At 59.5% G+C, this 16,548-nt stretch overlaps 1 protein-coding gene across 9 annotated transcripts in view; it reads left to right on the top strand.

Annotated features, from left to right (window-relative positions):
- Nucleotides 1–16,548, top strand: part of CASKIN2 (CASK interacting protein 2) — a 37,546-nt gene that overhangs the window by 11,589 nt on the left and 9,409 nt on the right. For 7 of the 9 annotated variants that reach the window (XM_071816445.1, XM_071816443.1, XM_065852501.2 and 4 more), the window contains exons 3-6: nucleotides 13,236–13,287; nucleotides 15,208–15,305; nucleotides 15,386–15,531; nucleotides 15,648–15,743. In XM_071816445.1, coding sequence (XP_071672546.1) covers nucleotides 13,236–13,287; nucleotides 15,208–15,305; nucleotides 15,386–15,531; nucleotides 15,648–15,743 — 392 coding nt within the window. Of the gene's footprint in view, nucleotides 1–5,417; nucleotides 5,437–12,776; nucleotides 13,155–13,235; nucleotides 13,288–15,207; nucleotides 15,306–15,385; nucleotides 15,532–15,647; nucleotides 15,744–16,548 lie in introns of those variants that run through there. The other 2 variants (XM_071816451.1, XM_071816448.1) reach the window with 2 other exon arrangements.

Here is a 16,548-nt window from a genome sequence, read left to right on the forward strand (position 1 = left end):
GGCGGGGCTGCCCTGGGTCATGCTGCCTTCCCTTGGGGGTGCCTGGGCAGCATCTTGCCCATCTCGCAGGAGATCCCTGGTGTTGCAGGTGGGACGCTGAGCCTTGGGGCAGGGCGGGATTTCCATCCTTTGGGTACTTCCCAGTGACTCAGCCCAGGCCAGGGGGCTCAGCTCCCCCTTCCTGATGGCTGCAGAGGCCGTTTTGGCTGCCTGACCCAGAAACGCGGGACAATTCAGATGCCGACAGCTCGGAGGCAGACATGGAGGGCAGCCCCGAGCCGTGGGACGGTGTGTGCTCGGTTGCCGGTGGCACATGGGTGCTGTAATGGGAACGGTGCTCCCCAGGGCTGCACTCGGGCAGGGAGGAGGGGATGTGACAAAGACACTGCTGGCACAGGTATCCTGTCCTCTAGCTGGGGCCAGAGATGTGCTGGGGGCATGGGGCTGGTTGCAGGCAGGAGGGAGCTGGTGGATGAAGGTTTTCTGAGTGGCAGCGACCTGTACAAAAAGCCAGTCGGCCCCATGGATTTGGGGATGCTGCGTGCGCACTGCCTGCACTGCCTGGTTTTCTACCATGTGAGAGAGGAGCTGCTTTTAGGTGAGAACATCATCGTGCTCTTCCTCATCCTCATTCCCCCACAGGGCTGCTGGCTCTGAAGATCTCAGCTACAACCTACAAAGGGGTTGCAGCATCATCCCTGTCTAGGACAAGCAGGTCCCCATAGACCATGACAGCATCACCAGCGTCACTCCTGCCACCTCTCTATTGGGATCCTTGTGCCGCAAGAAGGTTGCCCTGGGAAGCAGGGAGCGAATTATTGGATCTCAGCAGCATCCCCCCGCAGAAGATGGTTTCCAGTCAGTCTGGAGCATGTGGTAGCACGCTCCTGGCCGGCTGGAAACCATCTTCCATGCGGCATCGCCCCGGCAAGAGTTAAAAGAGGGGCTGGGTGCCGTGCGTGTGTGTGTGCATGCACGCGCCCTGCTTTGTTTTTAAAAGCGCCTCGGCTGGCCTGGCCCCCCGCCAGACCCGAGGCCTGCCGCTGGCAAAAACTCCGGCGAAGGAGTACGAAAAGGGGCAGAAACTAAATAACGATAAACCACCTTTCTCAGGCTGCTTTAGCAAGCGGGGGGGATGCGGGGAGGAGCTGCAACTACCCGAACTTCCCCCAAATCCCACCCTGGCTTCCCTGAAAAATTGTGCCTGGGATGGAGAGGGAGGGACCTGCTTGAACCTTGGGGCTGTAACATCTCCTGGGCCATGCTGAGGTGTCCTGATGAGTCACAGACCTGTCTGGAGATGCCCAGACTGCTTGGAAATGGCTCTGCTGGGATGATCTTTACCCTTCCGGGAAAGGTCCGGGTGTCATCACCCATCCTGTGCTGTATGGGATGCCCGGGGCTGTGGCAGCCTGTACCTGGGTGGGTGCACGCGCACCCTGAGCCCTTTGCAGCTCTGGAGAGAACGGCTGGAGCTGCAACCGAGCGCAGCTTCGATGGCGAGATAAGGGAGCAGGGAAAACCTGCGTGTACAGCAGGTACGCAGCTCCTGCAGCATCCCAGGCCTGGTGCAACACGTCCGGCTGCGCTTCCACCAAGCCCTGCCAGCGCCAGCACCGCTCCATCGCCAGGCTCCAGCCAAGGCTGTGCCAAGAGCCGGCAGCACCTGGCAGTGCCGTTGTGCCTGGACCCCGGCACCGACCTCCCCCGAGTGCCATCCCAGGAGCTGGAGCCCATGTTGGCTGTGCCACGAGGGCTGAAAACTCCCAGGGTTTTGTAACTCTGCCCACGGCCGCAGGCACAGCCGGTTGGGTGAGGTGCCCTGTCTGTCTGTGTAGGGAGTCAGTGAACGTGGCGAGGATGTCAGTTGCCTGGCATGGAGGTGCCACCAGCAGCAAGGCTGCCTTGGGCTCTCCCACCTGCTTTGTAGGTGCCTTTTGTCCCCTTGGAGCATCAGTTCCAGGGTCTGGCTGGCTCTCAGCCCTTGCTCCCCCCACCTTGGGGCATCGGCTTGTTTCTCTACCAGGCTGGGCAGGGATAAACCTGAAAGGGGTTTTCCAGCTGGAGCCAAATTAGGTACAAGTAGCAATAGGGAGACTGTGGATTCGGAACCGCACTTGGGTGTCCTCTCTCCCTGGGCAGGACACTCAACTCACAGCCTGTGCGTCCCCTTGGGGACCTCTTTGTATGTGTCCCTGCCACAGCAAGGCCATGTGAGCACAGTTACCAAAAGGGACCAGAGTCCTTCCTGGCAGCTAATCATTGTCCATGGGGGGACATGGGTGCACGGTGAGCCCAGCCAGCAGTGTGGGGACTGGCGCACAGCCACAGCAGTGAGGATTGCTCTGGGCTGCTCTGGTCAGCCTAAACCACTCGAGTTTGGTTTTGTTGGGCTGACAGGGGTGGGAAGGGCTGCATGAGCCCTCCTGGCTTCCTTGAATGAGCACTCTGTAATCCTTATGGGTTAAAAAGGGGGAAAATGCTCCTCCTTGCAGGGAAGGAGGCTCCCACACAGAGAGAAGAGCTGGCTCTGACCCTGCTCTGTGGCCAAACCCCGAGGGCTGCTCAAACCTTGAGGGAATCCTCAGCTTCCCCCTCGGCGGTGCTGGGGCACAGGCTCTGTGTCTCAGAGCATCTGTCCCACTGGTTATATTTAGCAGCACATGCTGGGCTGCACGTGGACACCCTGGAGCTGCTTCTCCATTCCCTCCACCGCAAACCTGGTGGGGACATGGCGGGGTCCGGCTCTGAGCCCCCAAAGTCATGACTCTGTCCCGCTGCAGCCTGCTGCAAATGCCTGTGGCTTTACCAGACCAAATTTGAACCAGGTGCTGGTGTCACCCATGAGCATTGTCCTGGATAAACATCTTCTGGGAGCAGTGTAGGTGGGTGCTTCCGCTCAGCCCCACCTGGGGACAACCTGGGCAGTGGGACAGGGACCAGCATGTGCCCATCAGTACCGTGAGCCCTCACACGTGCCTGACCATGTGCTTGCAAAGCTGGCGCCTCGTCGGCGGAGACAGGACACACGGCGTCCAGGGCTGGTTCGCTTTCTCAGCAGCGTTGGCACGGCTTGGAAAGCTGTTTGCCAGCAGGGCCTGGAGATGAGGCAACCCACTGTGATTCCCTGGCCAGGGGTGCCATGGGTGGCACGGTGCAAGAAGGGGTGCCTTTGCCTAGGAAAAGGAGCCGAGGGAGGGGAACCCTGTGAACACCCCTCATTCTTCCCACCACCGCCCCGGGATGCTGCGAGGCGGCAGGCGGGGGTTTCTGTGCTCGGCTCCCACGTCCCGTCTCCACCGCCAACTCGGGCTTGCCAGGGCCGTTCCTGACACGCACCCGCTGCGCTGGAAAGGTGTAAACAGATCGCGTTGCCGGCAGGGGTCCAGGGAGCGGGCAGGCCTTGGCTTGTGTCCCACCACTGCTCCGCTGGGCTGGGGTGTGGGGAGCGCCGAGGTGGCATGGAGGGGGACACAATCTTGGTTTGATGAGGGGCCAGGGATGCTGCCCCTGCCTCAGTTTACCTCTGGTGCTGAGGTGCTCATGAGGGGTTCAGAGGTGCTGCCCGCAACTCCCTTCCCCATCCCCACGTGGGAAACTGCTGACCAGAGCACAGCCTGTGGAGTGGGGGTCCTCAGACCCAACCCCGCTTTATCCATCACAGTTGTATTCTGATGCCTTTGACCTTGCAGTAAATCAGCCCTTGTCCTGCTCGCAGTATGTGGGGGGACAGGGCTGCTCTGTGTTGCCCTTGTCCCCAACTGGTCCCTGAGCAGCTGTCGTCTGGCTTCGGTGCACGGGCTGGGTGATGGGAGGAACCCACTGCCCTCCCTCCCAGCCCTGGAACAGCTGGGTCAAGGGGAGGGGGGCAGGAACGTGGTGCCCAAAATAACTCAGTAGCTGCCGAGGCCGCCATGGGGGTAGAGAGACAGGCATGGAGTCCTGGTGCGAGTTCTTGCTTCCACCACAGGGATGGGAGATGCTGCTTCGGGGATGTACAGCATCACTGGCTGCTAAGGGTGTTTATCGGTGATTTCTGCTGCCCCCTGGGGACAGGCAGGGTGGCACAGGGCATCATGGTCATGGAGCTATCGTGTCCCTCTCCTGTTCCCCACGGATGGGGTCCCGCTGCAGACCAGGGTCCTGGGGGAATCCTTTGCTGCCGCAGCTGGGTGAAAACATCCCACTCCAGTCATGGTGCAAGAAAAGTGCGATCGGCCAGATGCTCTGCAGATTTTGGCGATGGCTTCTCCCACCTTGCGGGATTGCCCAGCAAGCCAAGAGAGTCTGACCTGGCTGGCAAAGAGCCCTCGCGCTGGGCACAGGCAGAGCCGCGCTGCCCTCCCCGGCCTTGGCAGGGACAGGAGAGAGCAGCGGCGGGTTTATCTCAGGCTGCTTGTCCCAGGCTGGCGGGAGCTGGACCCATACCAGATGGGGACAGACCTGTCACACTGCCCTGCCCGCCGGTGGCAGCGTGGAGCGGACGGGCTGTCCCGCTCACAGCCTCGTGCAGGGGATGAGAGAGACGGGTGCCCTCTGCACCCTTGATGTCACTGGAGAGGGGATTTGGAGGGGGATCTCTCACGGCTTGGGAGCACTGAGCAGCCGCTGCCAGGTGAGATGCTGTTGCTCTTTCCCATCGTAGATGCCACGAATGGCTGCAGTGATGTGGCATTGGTGGGAATGAGCTCCGCACGTCACCTGTCCAGCCTCCCTTGGGATGACCAGGAGCCAGAGACCACGTGTCAGGTCTGTCCAGGAGGGAAGGAAAAAATTTACTCAAGCTACTCGGATCCAGGTTGAGATTCAGATGGAGCTGGATAGTCCATGCATTGTTTGCTGGAAGACAGCTCTAGGAAGCAAAGAGCCTCTTGTTTGGGTTTGGAAATAGAGGGTATAGGCAGCAGCCCCCCAGTAGCAGGAATGCTTGGTTCGCAGCGGGGAAAACCCAGTCTCTGGGCAGCGTCTGCCCCCATCCCCACGGTGATCAGGCTGCGTGTCCCAGGGACCCTGCTGGCTCGTCCCTGAGCGGGGCTGGCGGCAGCACCGGCTCACAGGGTCAGAGTTGAGGAAAGGCATCTGCAAGGTATTTTTAACCGCGTGAGACTCCAGACCCTGGCTGCGCAGCCGCCAGCAGCGGTTTGAGGTTAGTTCTTGGCTGCCGATGGTTGATCACCCGCGGGCTGGTGGCGGAGGAGGGGGCTTTCGAGATAATTCAGTTCCCGGCTGCTGGGGCCTCAGGAAGGAGTGACAGCACTTGAACCATCGACCCTCTGGGTGACCTCCCGGTGCCTCCCTTCCCATCCTGTGTGTGCCTTGCCTAGATTAGAGCATCCAGGGTGGGGATAGCCAACTCCAGGCGCACAACAGCTTCCCTGGGGCCAAAGGGGCAGGATGTCGCAGGATTTCCAGCAATCGCGTCATCATGTGCTTCAGGTATGAGCTCCACTGGCCGGAGCAGCTCCCAGATACTGGCTGTCGTGTGGGTACCAGGCTGGCGGTGATGGGGACAGAATGCTGTAGGGCCATGGCAGCCCCGTACCCTGGACCCAGCCTTGCTCCGCCGCCCCTGGGAGCTGCGATTTGCTGCATCCACCCAAGCTACAGCACAGGGCTGGATCCTTGTTTCACTCCCTCGAGCTTGCAGGGTTTTGCTGGCTGCTCTTGGCTGCTCTACTTTTTATCTAGGGCTCGTTGTTGGAACCATAAAATGAGTAGCTACGTGCTCCTCTTGAGCGTCAAAACCCTCCAGGTGTAGGTGGGTTGTTGCGTCCCTGCTCACCCTCCCTAATTAACTGTTGCTCAGCAAATCCAGACTTACTGACCTGCCCTAATCTTCCCGTGCGAGGCAAGCCCTTTGGCTGCCAGCTCCTGCCGCTCACCTCTCACGTCCCCACAAGCCTCTCCTGTTCCCTGTGAGCCCTTATCATGTTCACAGCCCTGGGCACGGTGGAAGATGGTACCCCGGGAAGCGACAGGGCTGCCAAGGTTATTTTCCTCACTGGCAGCTCCCTCCATGCCCGTGCTCACACTGCTCTCGCCGTCTCCCCACATCCTGCTTCCCCTCTTTCTTCCTCCCATTGACCGTCTGCTGGTCAGATTATTTTTGCCCAGATGCCACAGCCTGTAATTTTCCCAGGTTGAATCTGCCTGGGTTTGTTGTCCTAATCTCCCTAAGTCCCTTTTGTGTTATTTCTGCTCTTGTCAATCTGTTGAGCACCCTCCACAGATTATATTAATGCACTAGTTGCTTGGTGTCACATTAATGAGAACGCTGTGGGTGTTTCTAAGTCAGGGTGTCTTGGGTACCTGGGGGCACTGGATGTGCTGTCCCTCCCCTGGCTCCTAGAGGAACCAGTTGGAACCAGTATGGAATGGGAGCCAAGGTGCATTGTTAATGCTGGACCAGATGCTCTGCTGGTCCCCATGTCCTGCAGCCCGTGGGTGGCTCTTGGCCCCGCAGTGTGCCCGGCGACGCACTGTGGGCTCGGGTAGAGCTCAGCTTGGCCGCCGGCCCACGCCGCTATCGCCCCATCTCTTCCCGCTCAGGAGGTGTCCTGTCCTTTCGGAAGGATGGGGGAAATGGAAAAGGCTCCACCTCTTCCCTGGGCAAATACAGCTCCTCTGAGTTCATATCCTGGAGAGCGGAATAGCCAGGTCCCAGCAGGGACGGTGACTTCACCTCCCGGTAACGCGTTTCCCCGGCCAGCTGGGAAAGGAGCCCTCGTATCTCTGAAGGAGCCGCCTGGCTTTCCCCACCCAAAGCCTTTCCCAGCTGCTTCCATCCTGGCCAGGGCTGGGGGATGCAATTTTGGTTCTATGGGGAAGGGGTGTTGCTGAGGGAGCTGGGCTGGGTCGCATCTGTTTGGAGTAGAAAGCCAGTGCGAACCCCCAAATTATTGCAGGGAAGAGAGTGAGCACCATTCATCCCACCACACAGCTGAGATCCTTCTGGGAGCCTGAATCTTGGAGCAGGAGCACACGTTTGGCTTTTGCAAGGGTTGAATCTAGCCCCAAAGGAATCCTGTGATGCTGTTTCCCCCTTGCTAAACCTGGGGACAAGAGGCGAGAACTGCACCTTCTTCCCAGCTGCACGGCTGGGGATGGGGTTTCCGACTTGGCTTTTCCTTTCATTGTTCTAGGAGCCTTTGCTTTGAAAAAGCTGCCTGTTTTTTCCTGCTTTGCTTTTGGGGAAGCGGTGGGGGGAAATTGGGGGTCTGGCTCAGGGTCCTGGGGTGGCTGAACTGGGGGTGAGCGATCGATGTCTGTGCTGCACAGGGATGATGTCCCTGCTGCCTCCTGCTGCTCTTTAAAAAACTTAATTGTCGGATTTTCCCTGGGAAAAAGGCTCCAAATTGACTCCATGGTCTTGCTGCCATGTTCCCAAACCCTCCTTTACCTGTCGTGTTTGTCCAGCCCAGGGAGGAGGACAGATGGCTTAGACCTCTCACACTCCTCTGCCTTTGCCATCGCCTGCCTTTGCCATCATCATATCTGAACATGTTGCAGGATGGGAGAGCTTAGAGAAGGAGAAAGCACTGATGGGGAGGGAGACAGAGCTGCCACAGGAGGCTCAGACAGGCCAGCAGCAGAGACAGTTGGTGGTGGGGACAACTTGGGCTCTGTGTGGCTGTAAACCCTAAGATTTGGGGCTCAAGCCAGGGGTAAATGGTGGAGGCTGCTGAGGTTAGAGACAAGCAGTCTGTGTTTTGGCAAGGTGATGCTTGCAGTGCTGGAATGTTGTGTCCAGCCCTCGGGATGCTGCAAGGATCCACAGGGAGTTCAGCTCCCAGCAGGTAGCTGCATATGTTGCCAGAACCAGGAGCAGGGTTTGTGCAGTGTCAAAGCAGGCAGGGCCCTGGCCAGGTCCTGTGCGTCTCCACCTGGGTTCAGTGAGTTTCTTAAGGGATGAAGACACCAATTATTCTGAAGGAGCTGACAGATGCTGGTGTAGGGAGAGAAAAGGGGCTCCATGCTCTGTCGTGCTCTCTGTTTGCCCTGTGTTGATGGGAATCTGCTTCCCTGATTGCAGCCTCCCCATCCCTGCCAGTTCACCCAGTGGCTTTGGCCCAGTCGAACCCACGCCACGGTGCCTGGCGTGGCAGAGGACCTGTTTGTCAGCGTTGGTGGGGAGGCTGTTTGCAGGGGTGCTGCGGAGCCTCAAACCCCAGCATGGGCCATTTGTGGGCAGGAAAGTGCCCGTGGCACTTGGACACCCGTGGCATTTGGACACAGGGATGGGTACTCTGCCGGGTATCCCAGGTGGCAGCACCCTAGCAGCTGAATTCACCCACCATAATGACAGGGCAAACAGGGGATCCCCTGCCTGCCCAGGAGCTGGGCACAGCGCTGGGCTCGGTGTTTGGGGTGCGGGCAGGTGGCTACGGCAGGCAGCCGGGGTCAGGAGCCCTTGGCTCTCACCCAACCTCTGTCCTAAGCTTGCTGGGCAACTTCGGTTGAATTTCTTAATGTCTCTGTGGCCAAGCTCCTTCCCTATCGAAGCAGGTGAATCTCTTCTGAACCTATTGGGAAACTGAGGCTGAAGCAGCCGGTTTGCCGGGAGGAGCCTGGTGTGGGTGGCCGCAGCGGACGTGCCTGTGGATGGAGGGGTGATGGGGAAGGGTGATTCCTGCAGGAGAGGGATGGATGTCACCTCTTTTGGTTCTTGATTTAGGGCGAGATATCGAGTCTCTCTTGAGCCCCGACATGAACCCACTGAATCTGTAGGCAGGGCCACCCCATGCTGTCGGCTCAGGTCAAGGACAGGCAGGGCAGATGGGGTGAAGCTGCCACCTCCTTCCACCTCCAATGAGCTGCCACCACCATCGGAGAGGGCTGGTGCTCTGCTGAATCACAGCTGATTAGCTCCTCCAGCTGGTTTATTGGCTTAATGGTGAGAGTCCCCAGGTGGATTTTATTTTCCCAAGAGGGTATGTGCTTGTATTTGCTGTGTGCAGAGCACATGGTCCTTCTCCTGCTGCCTGTGCTAGCAGGATGGTGTTCCTGTAGTGCCCATAGAGCATCCCTGTGTGTGGGGTACCCATGGCCAGCAGAGCAGGGGTGCTCATGGCTGGTAGTACAGGGGTGCTTGTGGCTGAGATGCTCAGAGATGCTGGTTGTGCAGGGATGCTCAGGCTGGGTGTTGAGGGATGCTCATGCCTGGCAGTACAGGGATGTTTGTGATACAGGGATGCTCAGACCTGCTGTGCAGGGAGGCTCATGGTGTGGGGATGTGATTTCTCAGGGCGAGGGGAAGGGATGAGGGTCTGTCACACAGGACCAGCAGGAAGGTGTATGTTTTCAAAGTGTCACTGGCAAGGAGGTGGGTCTCCAGTTCTAGATGTGTCTGTCCCACACAAAGGCTCACAGTGGTGGAGCTTTGCTGTGGCCACACTGGGTGGACAAAACTGGGGGAGGTCACAGCGAAAGTACTGCCTTCTGGAGCCTGACTCTGTGTGACAGCCAGGGCAGGAGTCTCCAAGTGGCGCTTTGGGGGGGACACGGGATGTTCAGACATTTCCTTCCCCTGCCAAACCCAGGTGAGTGTGCATCGCTCCTTCCCAGCAAGCGGTTCAGCGCTCCAGATTCTGTTCATCTCCCAGCCCTCGAGTGAAGCTCAAGGGTGTCCCCATGGGGACGATGTGTCTGGTGAAGGGCACAGGGTGACGCAGGGTGCCCAGCGTGCTGGCACAGGGGCTGCCAGCCCGGCCAGGCGAGGGCACGCCTGGCTCCACACAGCCGGCACAGCCGGTGCTGGGTGAGCGCCCCAGGGGGGTAAATATGGGTTCGTGCTGGGCCGGCTGCCAGCAGCATGGGTGAGGCGCCCGCCCTGGCCGGCTGCTCACCAGGAGCCCCCTGCATCCCTCGGGGAGCCCAGCCCGGCCTGGCATCCCCACTGTCCAGTTGCAGCCTGGCCCCATGGGGAAACTGAGGCACGCTGGAGGGGGCTGCTTTGTCGGGGGAACTGGTTGGAAATGCGCCATGTGGGGCTCCACCAACCTGGCCCCCCACACCAGCGAGAGGCCCGAAGGCTGAGAACTGTCACTTTTACCCTGGCTGGAGCCAGAACATGCTGCGGATGAAGGTCTGGTTCCCGTCCGGCGAGCGGGGGCCGCGCTGCCTCTGCCCCGGCCAGCAGAGCAGGCGGGCCCGACATTTGTAAGCAATTTTCCGGAGCGCTCCGGAGGTGCTTCCCGCCTGCCGCTTGGCAGCCTGACGCCGCACAGAAGCTCGCCGGCTCCCTCGAGGCCTCGCTCAGCCCGGCCCTGCGCTGCGAGCCCCGTCCTGCCCGGGCAGGCGCCGGCGAACGCGCTGGGGGGGCAGAGCGGGGTGGGGGCCCGGCAGGACCCCTCGGAGGGGCTGTGTTGGGGAGCAGGGCTGAGCAAGGGGGGGCTCGTGGCCAGAGTTAACCCTTGGTGTGCATAAAACCAAGTTTTTGCCTGGAAATCGTCACTTTGAGGCTCCTCGCGTTTCAGCTCCAGGTCCATGTTTTTCTGGGTTCATCTTCCTGGGATGTGAGTGTGCTCCCAGCGGGGAGTGGGGATCAGCACACGGGTGCTCCTGCCCCTGTGCAAACCCACAGGAGGTGACAATGTGGCTGGGAAGGGTCCGGCCACCCCATCCCAGCACCATGGCAAAGCGGTCCCAGCTGCCTGTCCCGCCTCCATTCTCCCCTTCATCCCTCTGCCCTTCTCTTTGCCCATGCTGTTGTGCCCGGTGTGCCAGGGTGTCTGGCCTGTTTCCGACCCACGCTTTACCTTCCAGCCTGGCCACAAACCCTCCAGCTCTCCAAGCAGCGATTTGCCCAGCTACAAGCCAGGGATGAATTCTTTCCCTTCTTGCCAGAGGTGGATGTGAGCATCATTGCTTTCACATTTGGGAAGAGCCCTAAAAGGGATGATGCTGCTCCCAGCTCCACTTTTTGGGACCTGCTGCTTTCCCAGCTGCCCACACCGTGTCTGCATGGTCTGGCCCCGTGACCCGACCTTGCTGGGTTGCTGGAGTGGGGAACTAATTTGAGGAATGTTGCTTGAGAGAGAAGCAAAGACAGAGGCATTTTGCCATGCAGATGCTGACAGCTGCCTCCTGGGGCCGGGGAGCGGGCAGGGACACCCGACATGTCCTGGGACACCCACTGCATCCCAGCCCTGCTTACTGGACCCTGCTGGCCAGCCTGGGTGAGCTCTCCCTCCTCAAACACTGGGCCTTGCTCAGCTCCAGGAGCAGCCCCCGGGAGCTGTGGGATGTTTCTACCTCTTTGCTTTTGCTCAGTGGGCATCTCCATCCAGCCCTTCTCTTCCCAGCATTGCCTGCCCGGCTCCCACGGTTCAGGCTCTGCCCCTCCTGCTGTGGGTGAAGACCCTTTTCTTCCTCCTCCTCTTCCTCCCCACTCTTCCCCATGGCAATTTTCAGCTGCCACTGATGAAAGCAACGCCACATTGGCCTTCAGTTCCCACCACCCAGAGCATCCTTTAAAAATACCTATTTAGAATCCCTAATTAAAATGCAGGGGGGCTGGGGGATCACTCAAGGAGTGGGAGGTGATGGTTTCACAGCATTGCCTACAGCTTAGTGGATCCCTTAGCTTAGTTTTAATTTTATCTCGATTGCGTCCTTTGGAAATTCCCCAGCAGCAAATGCTGCCCAGCCCTTCTTGCTCCCTGCTCACAGGATCCATCCCGAGATGCTCAGAGGGGCAGGATGAGGCCTCTGCCCACCTCAGCCGACCCCGTTCCTGGCTCTGCCGTGCGCCCCAAGCGCGATCCTGGTTCTGTGAAACAGGCACCATGGGGCTTGGTGGTTGTGGTCAGTCCGTGGCTGGGATCAGAAGTGGCCGATTTACAAGTGAAATGTCATTTTTTCCTGGCTGGTGGGGCTGAGGGAAGTGGCTTGTCCTTGGTGGAGACCCCAGATCCTGGGCTCTTGGGTGACATGGGCCTGGAAGGGAGAAGTGGGAGCTCTGCTGAGCGGTGGCTTTGGGAGCCACTTCATTTGGGAAGGGCTTTTGGGTTGGCGGAGCTGCTCGCTGCTGCTCTGAAAACAAACAGCTCCTGGAAGAGGTAATTAGGGGGATCCCATCCCCATCTCCTCAGCCGTGGTGACCAGTCACGAGTGCTTCACCAGCAGCCACTCCAACCCCTTTTTGCGTTGATTAGGCTGTTTACAAAACACTGTAAATTGCAGGAACGAACGCACCGTTCCTTGGTTTCCTTTAATTATCCGTTTGCATGATGAATGAGCTGGTCCTCTCTTCAGCTTCGCTTTCAGGCAGAGGGGCTGCGCAGCAGAGCGTGGCTTTGCGTGGGATCTGCTTGTGCAGTGGGCTCAGACCTTGGCAGAGCAGGAGCTCTCCCTGCGCCCCAAGCCCAGCTCTCAGACTTGGATTTTTCCGTAGGAAACAGCACAGAAACTTTTCAAAGCATTTAATCCTCCCCGGCTCAGCGATGGGGCTGCCTGGAAAGGCAGAGGAGGAGCGGCGGCATTTCTTGCTTGCCCACCCCCCCCTCCCCGCATACCTTCCTCTTTCTTTCCCTTTGACTTGGCGGATGAATTCCAGAGATGTTAATCCGCTCTCAGCCCCTCGGTGGAGAATAAAACGTCCTTTCTGTGTGGGAGGAAGGAATTCATTCAAATTAATTGCGGGAAGGAGCGAGGAGCTGGGGGGCGTGCGTGAGGCTGTGCCGAGGGTGGGGTGAGCGTCCTCCACCGCTCAGTGGTCCCCGAAAGGGAGGGAGGGATGGACAAGGGGACGGGGATATCCGAGGTGGCACAATCCTTCAATTCACGGCCGGAGGTCTCAGCCTCTGCCCTCGCTGTAAAAATGTCAGCCATGTGGTCTGTGGGCCAGGTCTTGGCGGCAGCAATGGGCACAGCGAGCGAGTGGGGGGCAAAACAGCCCCACTCAGCAGTTTTGGGGTGTTGCTGCCTATAAAGAGGAGGGAAGCGCCGTCCCGCTGAGCTGGGGTGACAGGAGCTGCGGGGTCTGGCCCGTCCCGGGGGCTTGAAAAGATGGGGCAGGAGTGACGGAGAGAGGAGGGGGTCTGAGCTGGAGCTGGGTCAGCCCGTGGAGGGTTCATGTAGGTGAAGGTGGACGGAGAGGAGAGGAAGAGGAGAGGCCGCCGGGATGGGCCAGGCGCTGTTCTGCACGCTGGGAGGTCGGTGTGGCCATGGGATGGGGTTCACGCAGGGTGGTGTGGGTTCTGCCTCCCGTCCTGACCTTCACCTCCTCTCCGCAGAGCTCCTGGGAGCTGCCAAGCGCCTGAACGTGAACTACCAGGATGCAGACGGGTGAGTGATCCCCGGGCAGGATGCTGGGTGCTGCTGCCGGTGCGGGTGGGTTGTTTTCCCCAATATCCAGTCGGTTCTGTAGCTCAGGGTGTCGCAAAGCTTTTGAGGACAGCTGCTGAGCCCCAGAGAGCACAACAGCGTCCCAAAAGCAGGACAAGCCCTGCAGAGGCAGAACCAGTGCCTGCCTGGGTCTGAGCTGAGGGTTGCGCTTGATCCTCCTTTGTAAAGCTTTTCTACATCCCCATCCATGGGGCTGGAGGTGAAAAGGGAGCACAGCGTGTCCTGTGTGATGGGTAAAGCCCTGAGCACCCAGCCAGCCACGGCGTCTGCACGTGCTTGTGTCTGTTTAACATCCCAAGAACAAAATCCCTTATTTTGGGTGGGGGTTAGTAAAAGAAGAGATGAGGTTGTCAAGTGACCACAGCATATTTGTGCAGCTCATCACTTCCAAAATCCAAGCACTTAATGAGCTGGGTACTGAGAGTTAAAGAAACCACAAAGGCCCATAAAATAAATAAGCACGTTATTCTTATTGAATTAACTCTGACCTGTGAGTTATTAGCATTGTTTTATGTACTGTTGTTGTACCTAATTTTTACATGTTTTCTTTCCGAGGACTCTGTAGGAGGAGGTGTCTGTGATAAGTCCTAACAGGCCAGTGGGGGGTTGAAAATGTGCAGGATGGCTCTGTCTTAAAATAATACTGTGCAGATGGAGCTTAATAGAAAAAAAATGTCATAATAGAAGCAACGATCTGATTCTGATAAGGCATAGGGCTTGTGCTTGGGCAGCTCCAGGAGGGCTGCTGATGGGAACGGGGATAAAGCATCTGTTCCCCCTCACAGGGCCATGTTAACATTTGGGATGTTAGCAGCCAGGCGGCACATTGGGGTTCGCTGGGGCAGGGGAAGGGGATGGTGGGGAGGTGGGAGCTGTGCATGGGGAGCGGTGTGTACCCACACAGGTGAACTGTGCTGCTGCAGCCACCTCGGCGAGGCAGCACCTTACTCGCGGTGCAGAAATGCTGGGACGGGCACAGGGACCCCGCAGGGTTGTCTTGGGGGGATTTTGTACGCCTCGCATTCTCACTTTGAGACAGAGGTTTGGGCATGGACTCAGAGACATGGTGGATGCACTGAAGGAGGGAGCAGCCCTCTCTGCTGGGGTTAGGGTCCCTCCTGCGATGCCCAGAGGTGCCGTGCAGGGATTTGGTGGTGCCCTGGGACTGCAGGTTGGGAGAAGAGCCATGCCAGCCAGGTTGTGTCCCTGGCACGGGGCTGGGACACCACCAAGCCCATCGGAGCCCTGGGTGGGCACCATCTGGAGACCCCCGTGCCCCTCAGAGCGGCACACAGCCCAATCCTTGGCGGCACAGGGACCCCTCCCTGGGCCGTGGCAGCACGGGGGGAGCACTGGGCAGACAGGCCCCTTTCACAGCCCCGAGACACAGGGCTCTTTCATTACCCACAGCTCCCACACTGTGCCGTGGGCTCCCGGCATCTCTGCTGGCACGGGGGGGGTGGCAGGCGGAGAAGCCAGGAGTCGCCGCAGGGCCGGTGCAATTGCTGGGTGGTGTGAGCAGCACGGCCTCGGGCTGCCTGACTGCACTGCAGAGCGGCGAGATGCTCCTCTGCATCCCAGCAGCTGGTCCCTGCGCAGGGCAGGGCTGAGGGACGCTTCTCGCTGGGGTCTCAGGGACCACATCCCTGTGTCTATCACTGAGCCCTGGGACATGCACAGCACAGAGGGATTTATCTCTGCTTTGCTGTGGGCAAACTGAGGCACTGGGAGTCAGGAGGGATGTGTTTGTGAGCAGCTGGTGACTGTCCCAGCCCTCAACCTTTGTCCCTATGCAGGTGGGGGCTGTAGGGACAGCGCACTGGGGACGGGGGGTGGACTGACCCTTTCCTTGTGTCCCAGGTTCTCAGCGCTGCACCACGCAGCCCTGGGTGGCAGCCTGGACCTCATCTCGTTGCTGCTGGAAGCCCAGGCCACCGTTGACATCAAGGACAGCAACGGTAAGGGGTGACCCCCACCACGGCCCTCTGAGTGAGGCCGGGGGCTGCACTCAGCCCTGCTGAGCCCCGTTTCCCTGCAGGGATGCGTCCCCTGCACTATGCGGCCTGGCAGGGACGTGTGGAGCCGGTGCGGGTGCTGCTGCGCGCTGCCGCCTCCGTCAACATGGCCTCGCTGGACGGGCAGATCCCGCTGCACCTCTCGGCGCAGTACGGCCACTACGAGGTGGTAAGTGAGAGCCCAGAGACACCCACACGCCACCCCGGGACTCTCTGGGGTGTGCAGAAGGAAGGTGGGAGCGCGGGATGATGCTGAGCCCCATGTACCACGTTGCTCCCCTGCAGTCGGAGATGCTGCTTCAGCACCAGTCCAACCCCTGCCTCATCAACAAGGCGAAGAAAACCCCCCTGGACCTGGCCTGTGAGTTCGGGCGGCTGAAGGTGAGTGCAGTGGGCTCTGCCCTGCACTGGGTGCTTCTCCAGGGCTGGCTCTGGAGCTGGTGGCTCCTCCAGGAGCAAAGCGCTGGGTCCAGCTCCATCCATTCTCCCTCCAGCACGAGCCTGTGAGCCCAGCAGGCAACACCTGCCTCCTCCTGTGGATCCTGAACCCAGGAGCTGCAGGATTTGCTCTCAACCTCGCGGCAGGGCAGCATTGGGCTGGGAGAGAAGCCAGGAGTCCTCGCTCCTGGTTCCCACAGCCTTCCCCCGCTCACCCTGGCTTTGCTCCCGTTTAAGCACAGCGAGGCTGAGCTGGCTAATCCCCGCAAGCCCTGAGCGCCCGGCCCCACTCGGCTACTCAAGGTCCCTGGCACGGCTAGCGGGGACAGGGCCACCCCATGCTCTGGAGACCCCGGACCAGCCAGCACCACACTGCTGGGCTGGAACGTGGCCAGCCAGACTGTCCCGTGCCCCACTGAGGAGGGGACCAGGGGGTTATTCCCATTTTTGGAGTATCTATAATGTCTGCAGCTATAAACAGGGCAGTAAAAATAACTCCTCTGTATGTCTGGGCTGCCCTGAGATGCTGAGAGTCACTCTGGGCTTGGAGAGACTGGAGATTTGGTCTGAAAATTTTGATTATGAAAAGACTATTTCTGGCTATTGTGACCTTTTATGGCCCCTCGCAACAGTGCGGCCCCTCCAAGCTCCGGCCAAGCCCTGAGGCTGTGGATGGATTGGGGTGGCGGGATGGGGAGCAGAGGGCTGGTCCCGAGGGTGAGCGCCTCATTGGGAGGGTGCGGGTGGG

This window comes from Patagioenas fasciata, chromosome 18 (genome assembly GCF_037038585.1).
Source record: "Patagioenas fasciata isolate bPatFas1 chromosome 18, bPatFas1.hap1, whole genome shotgun sequence".
Classification (NCBI taxonomy): domain Eukaryota; kingdom Metazoa; phylum Chordata; class Aves; order Columbiformes; family Columbidae; genus Patagioenas; species Patagioenas fasciata.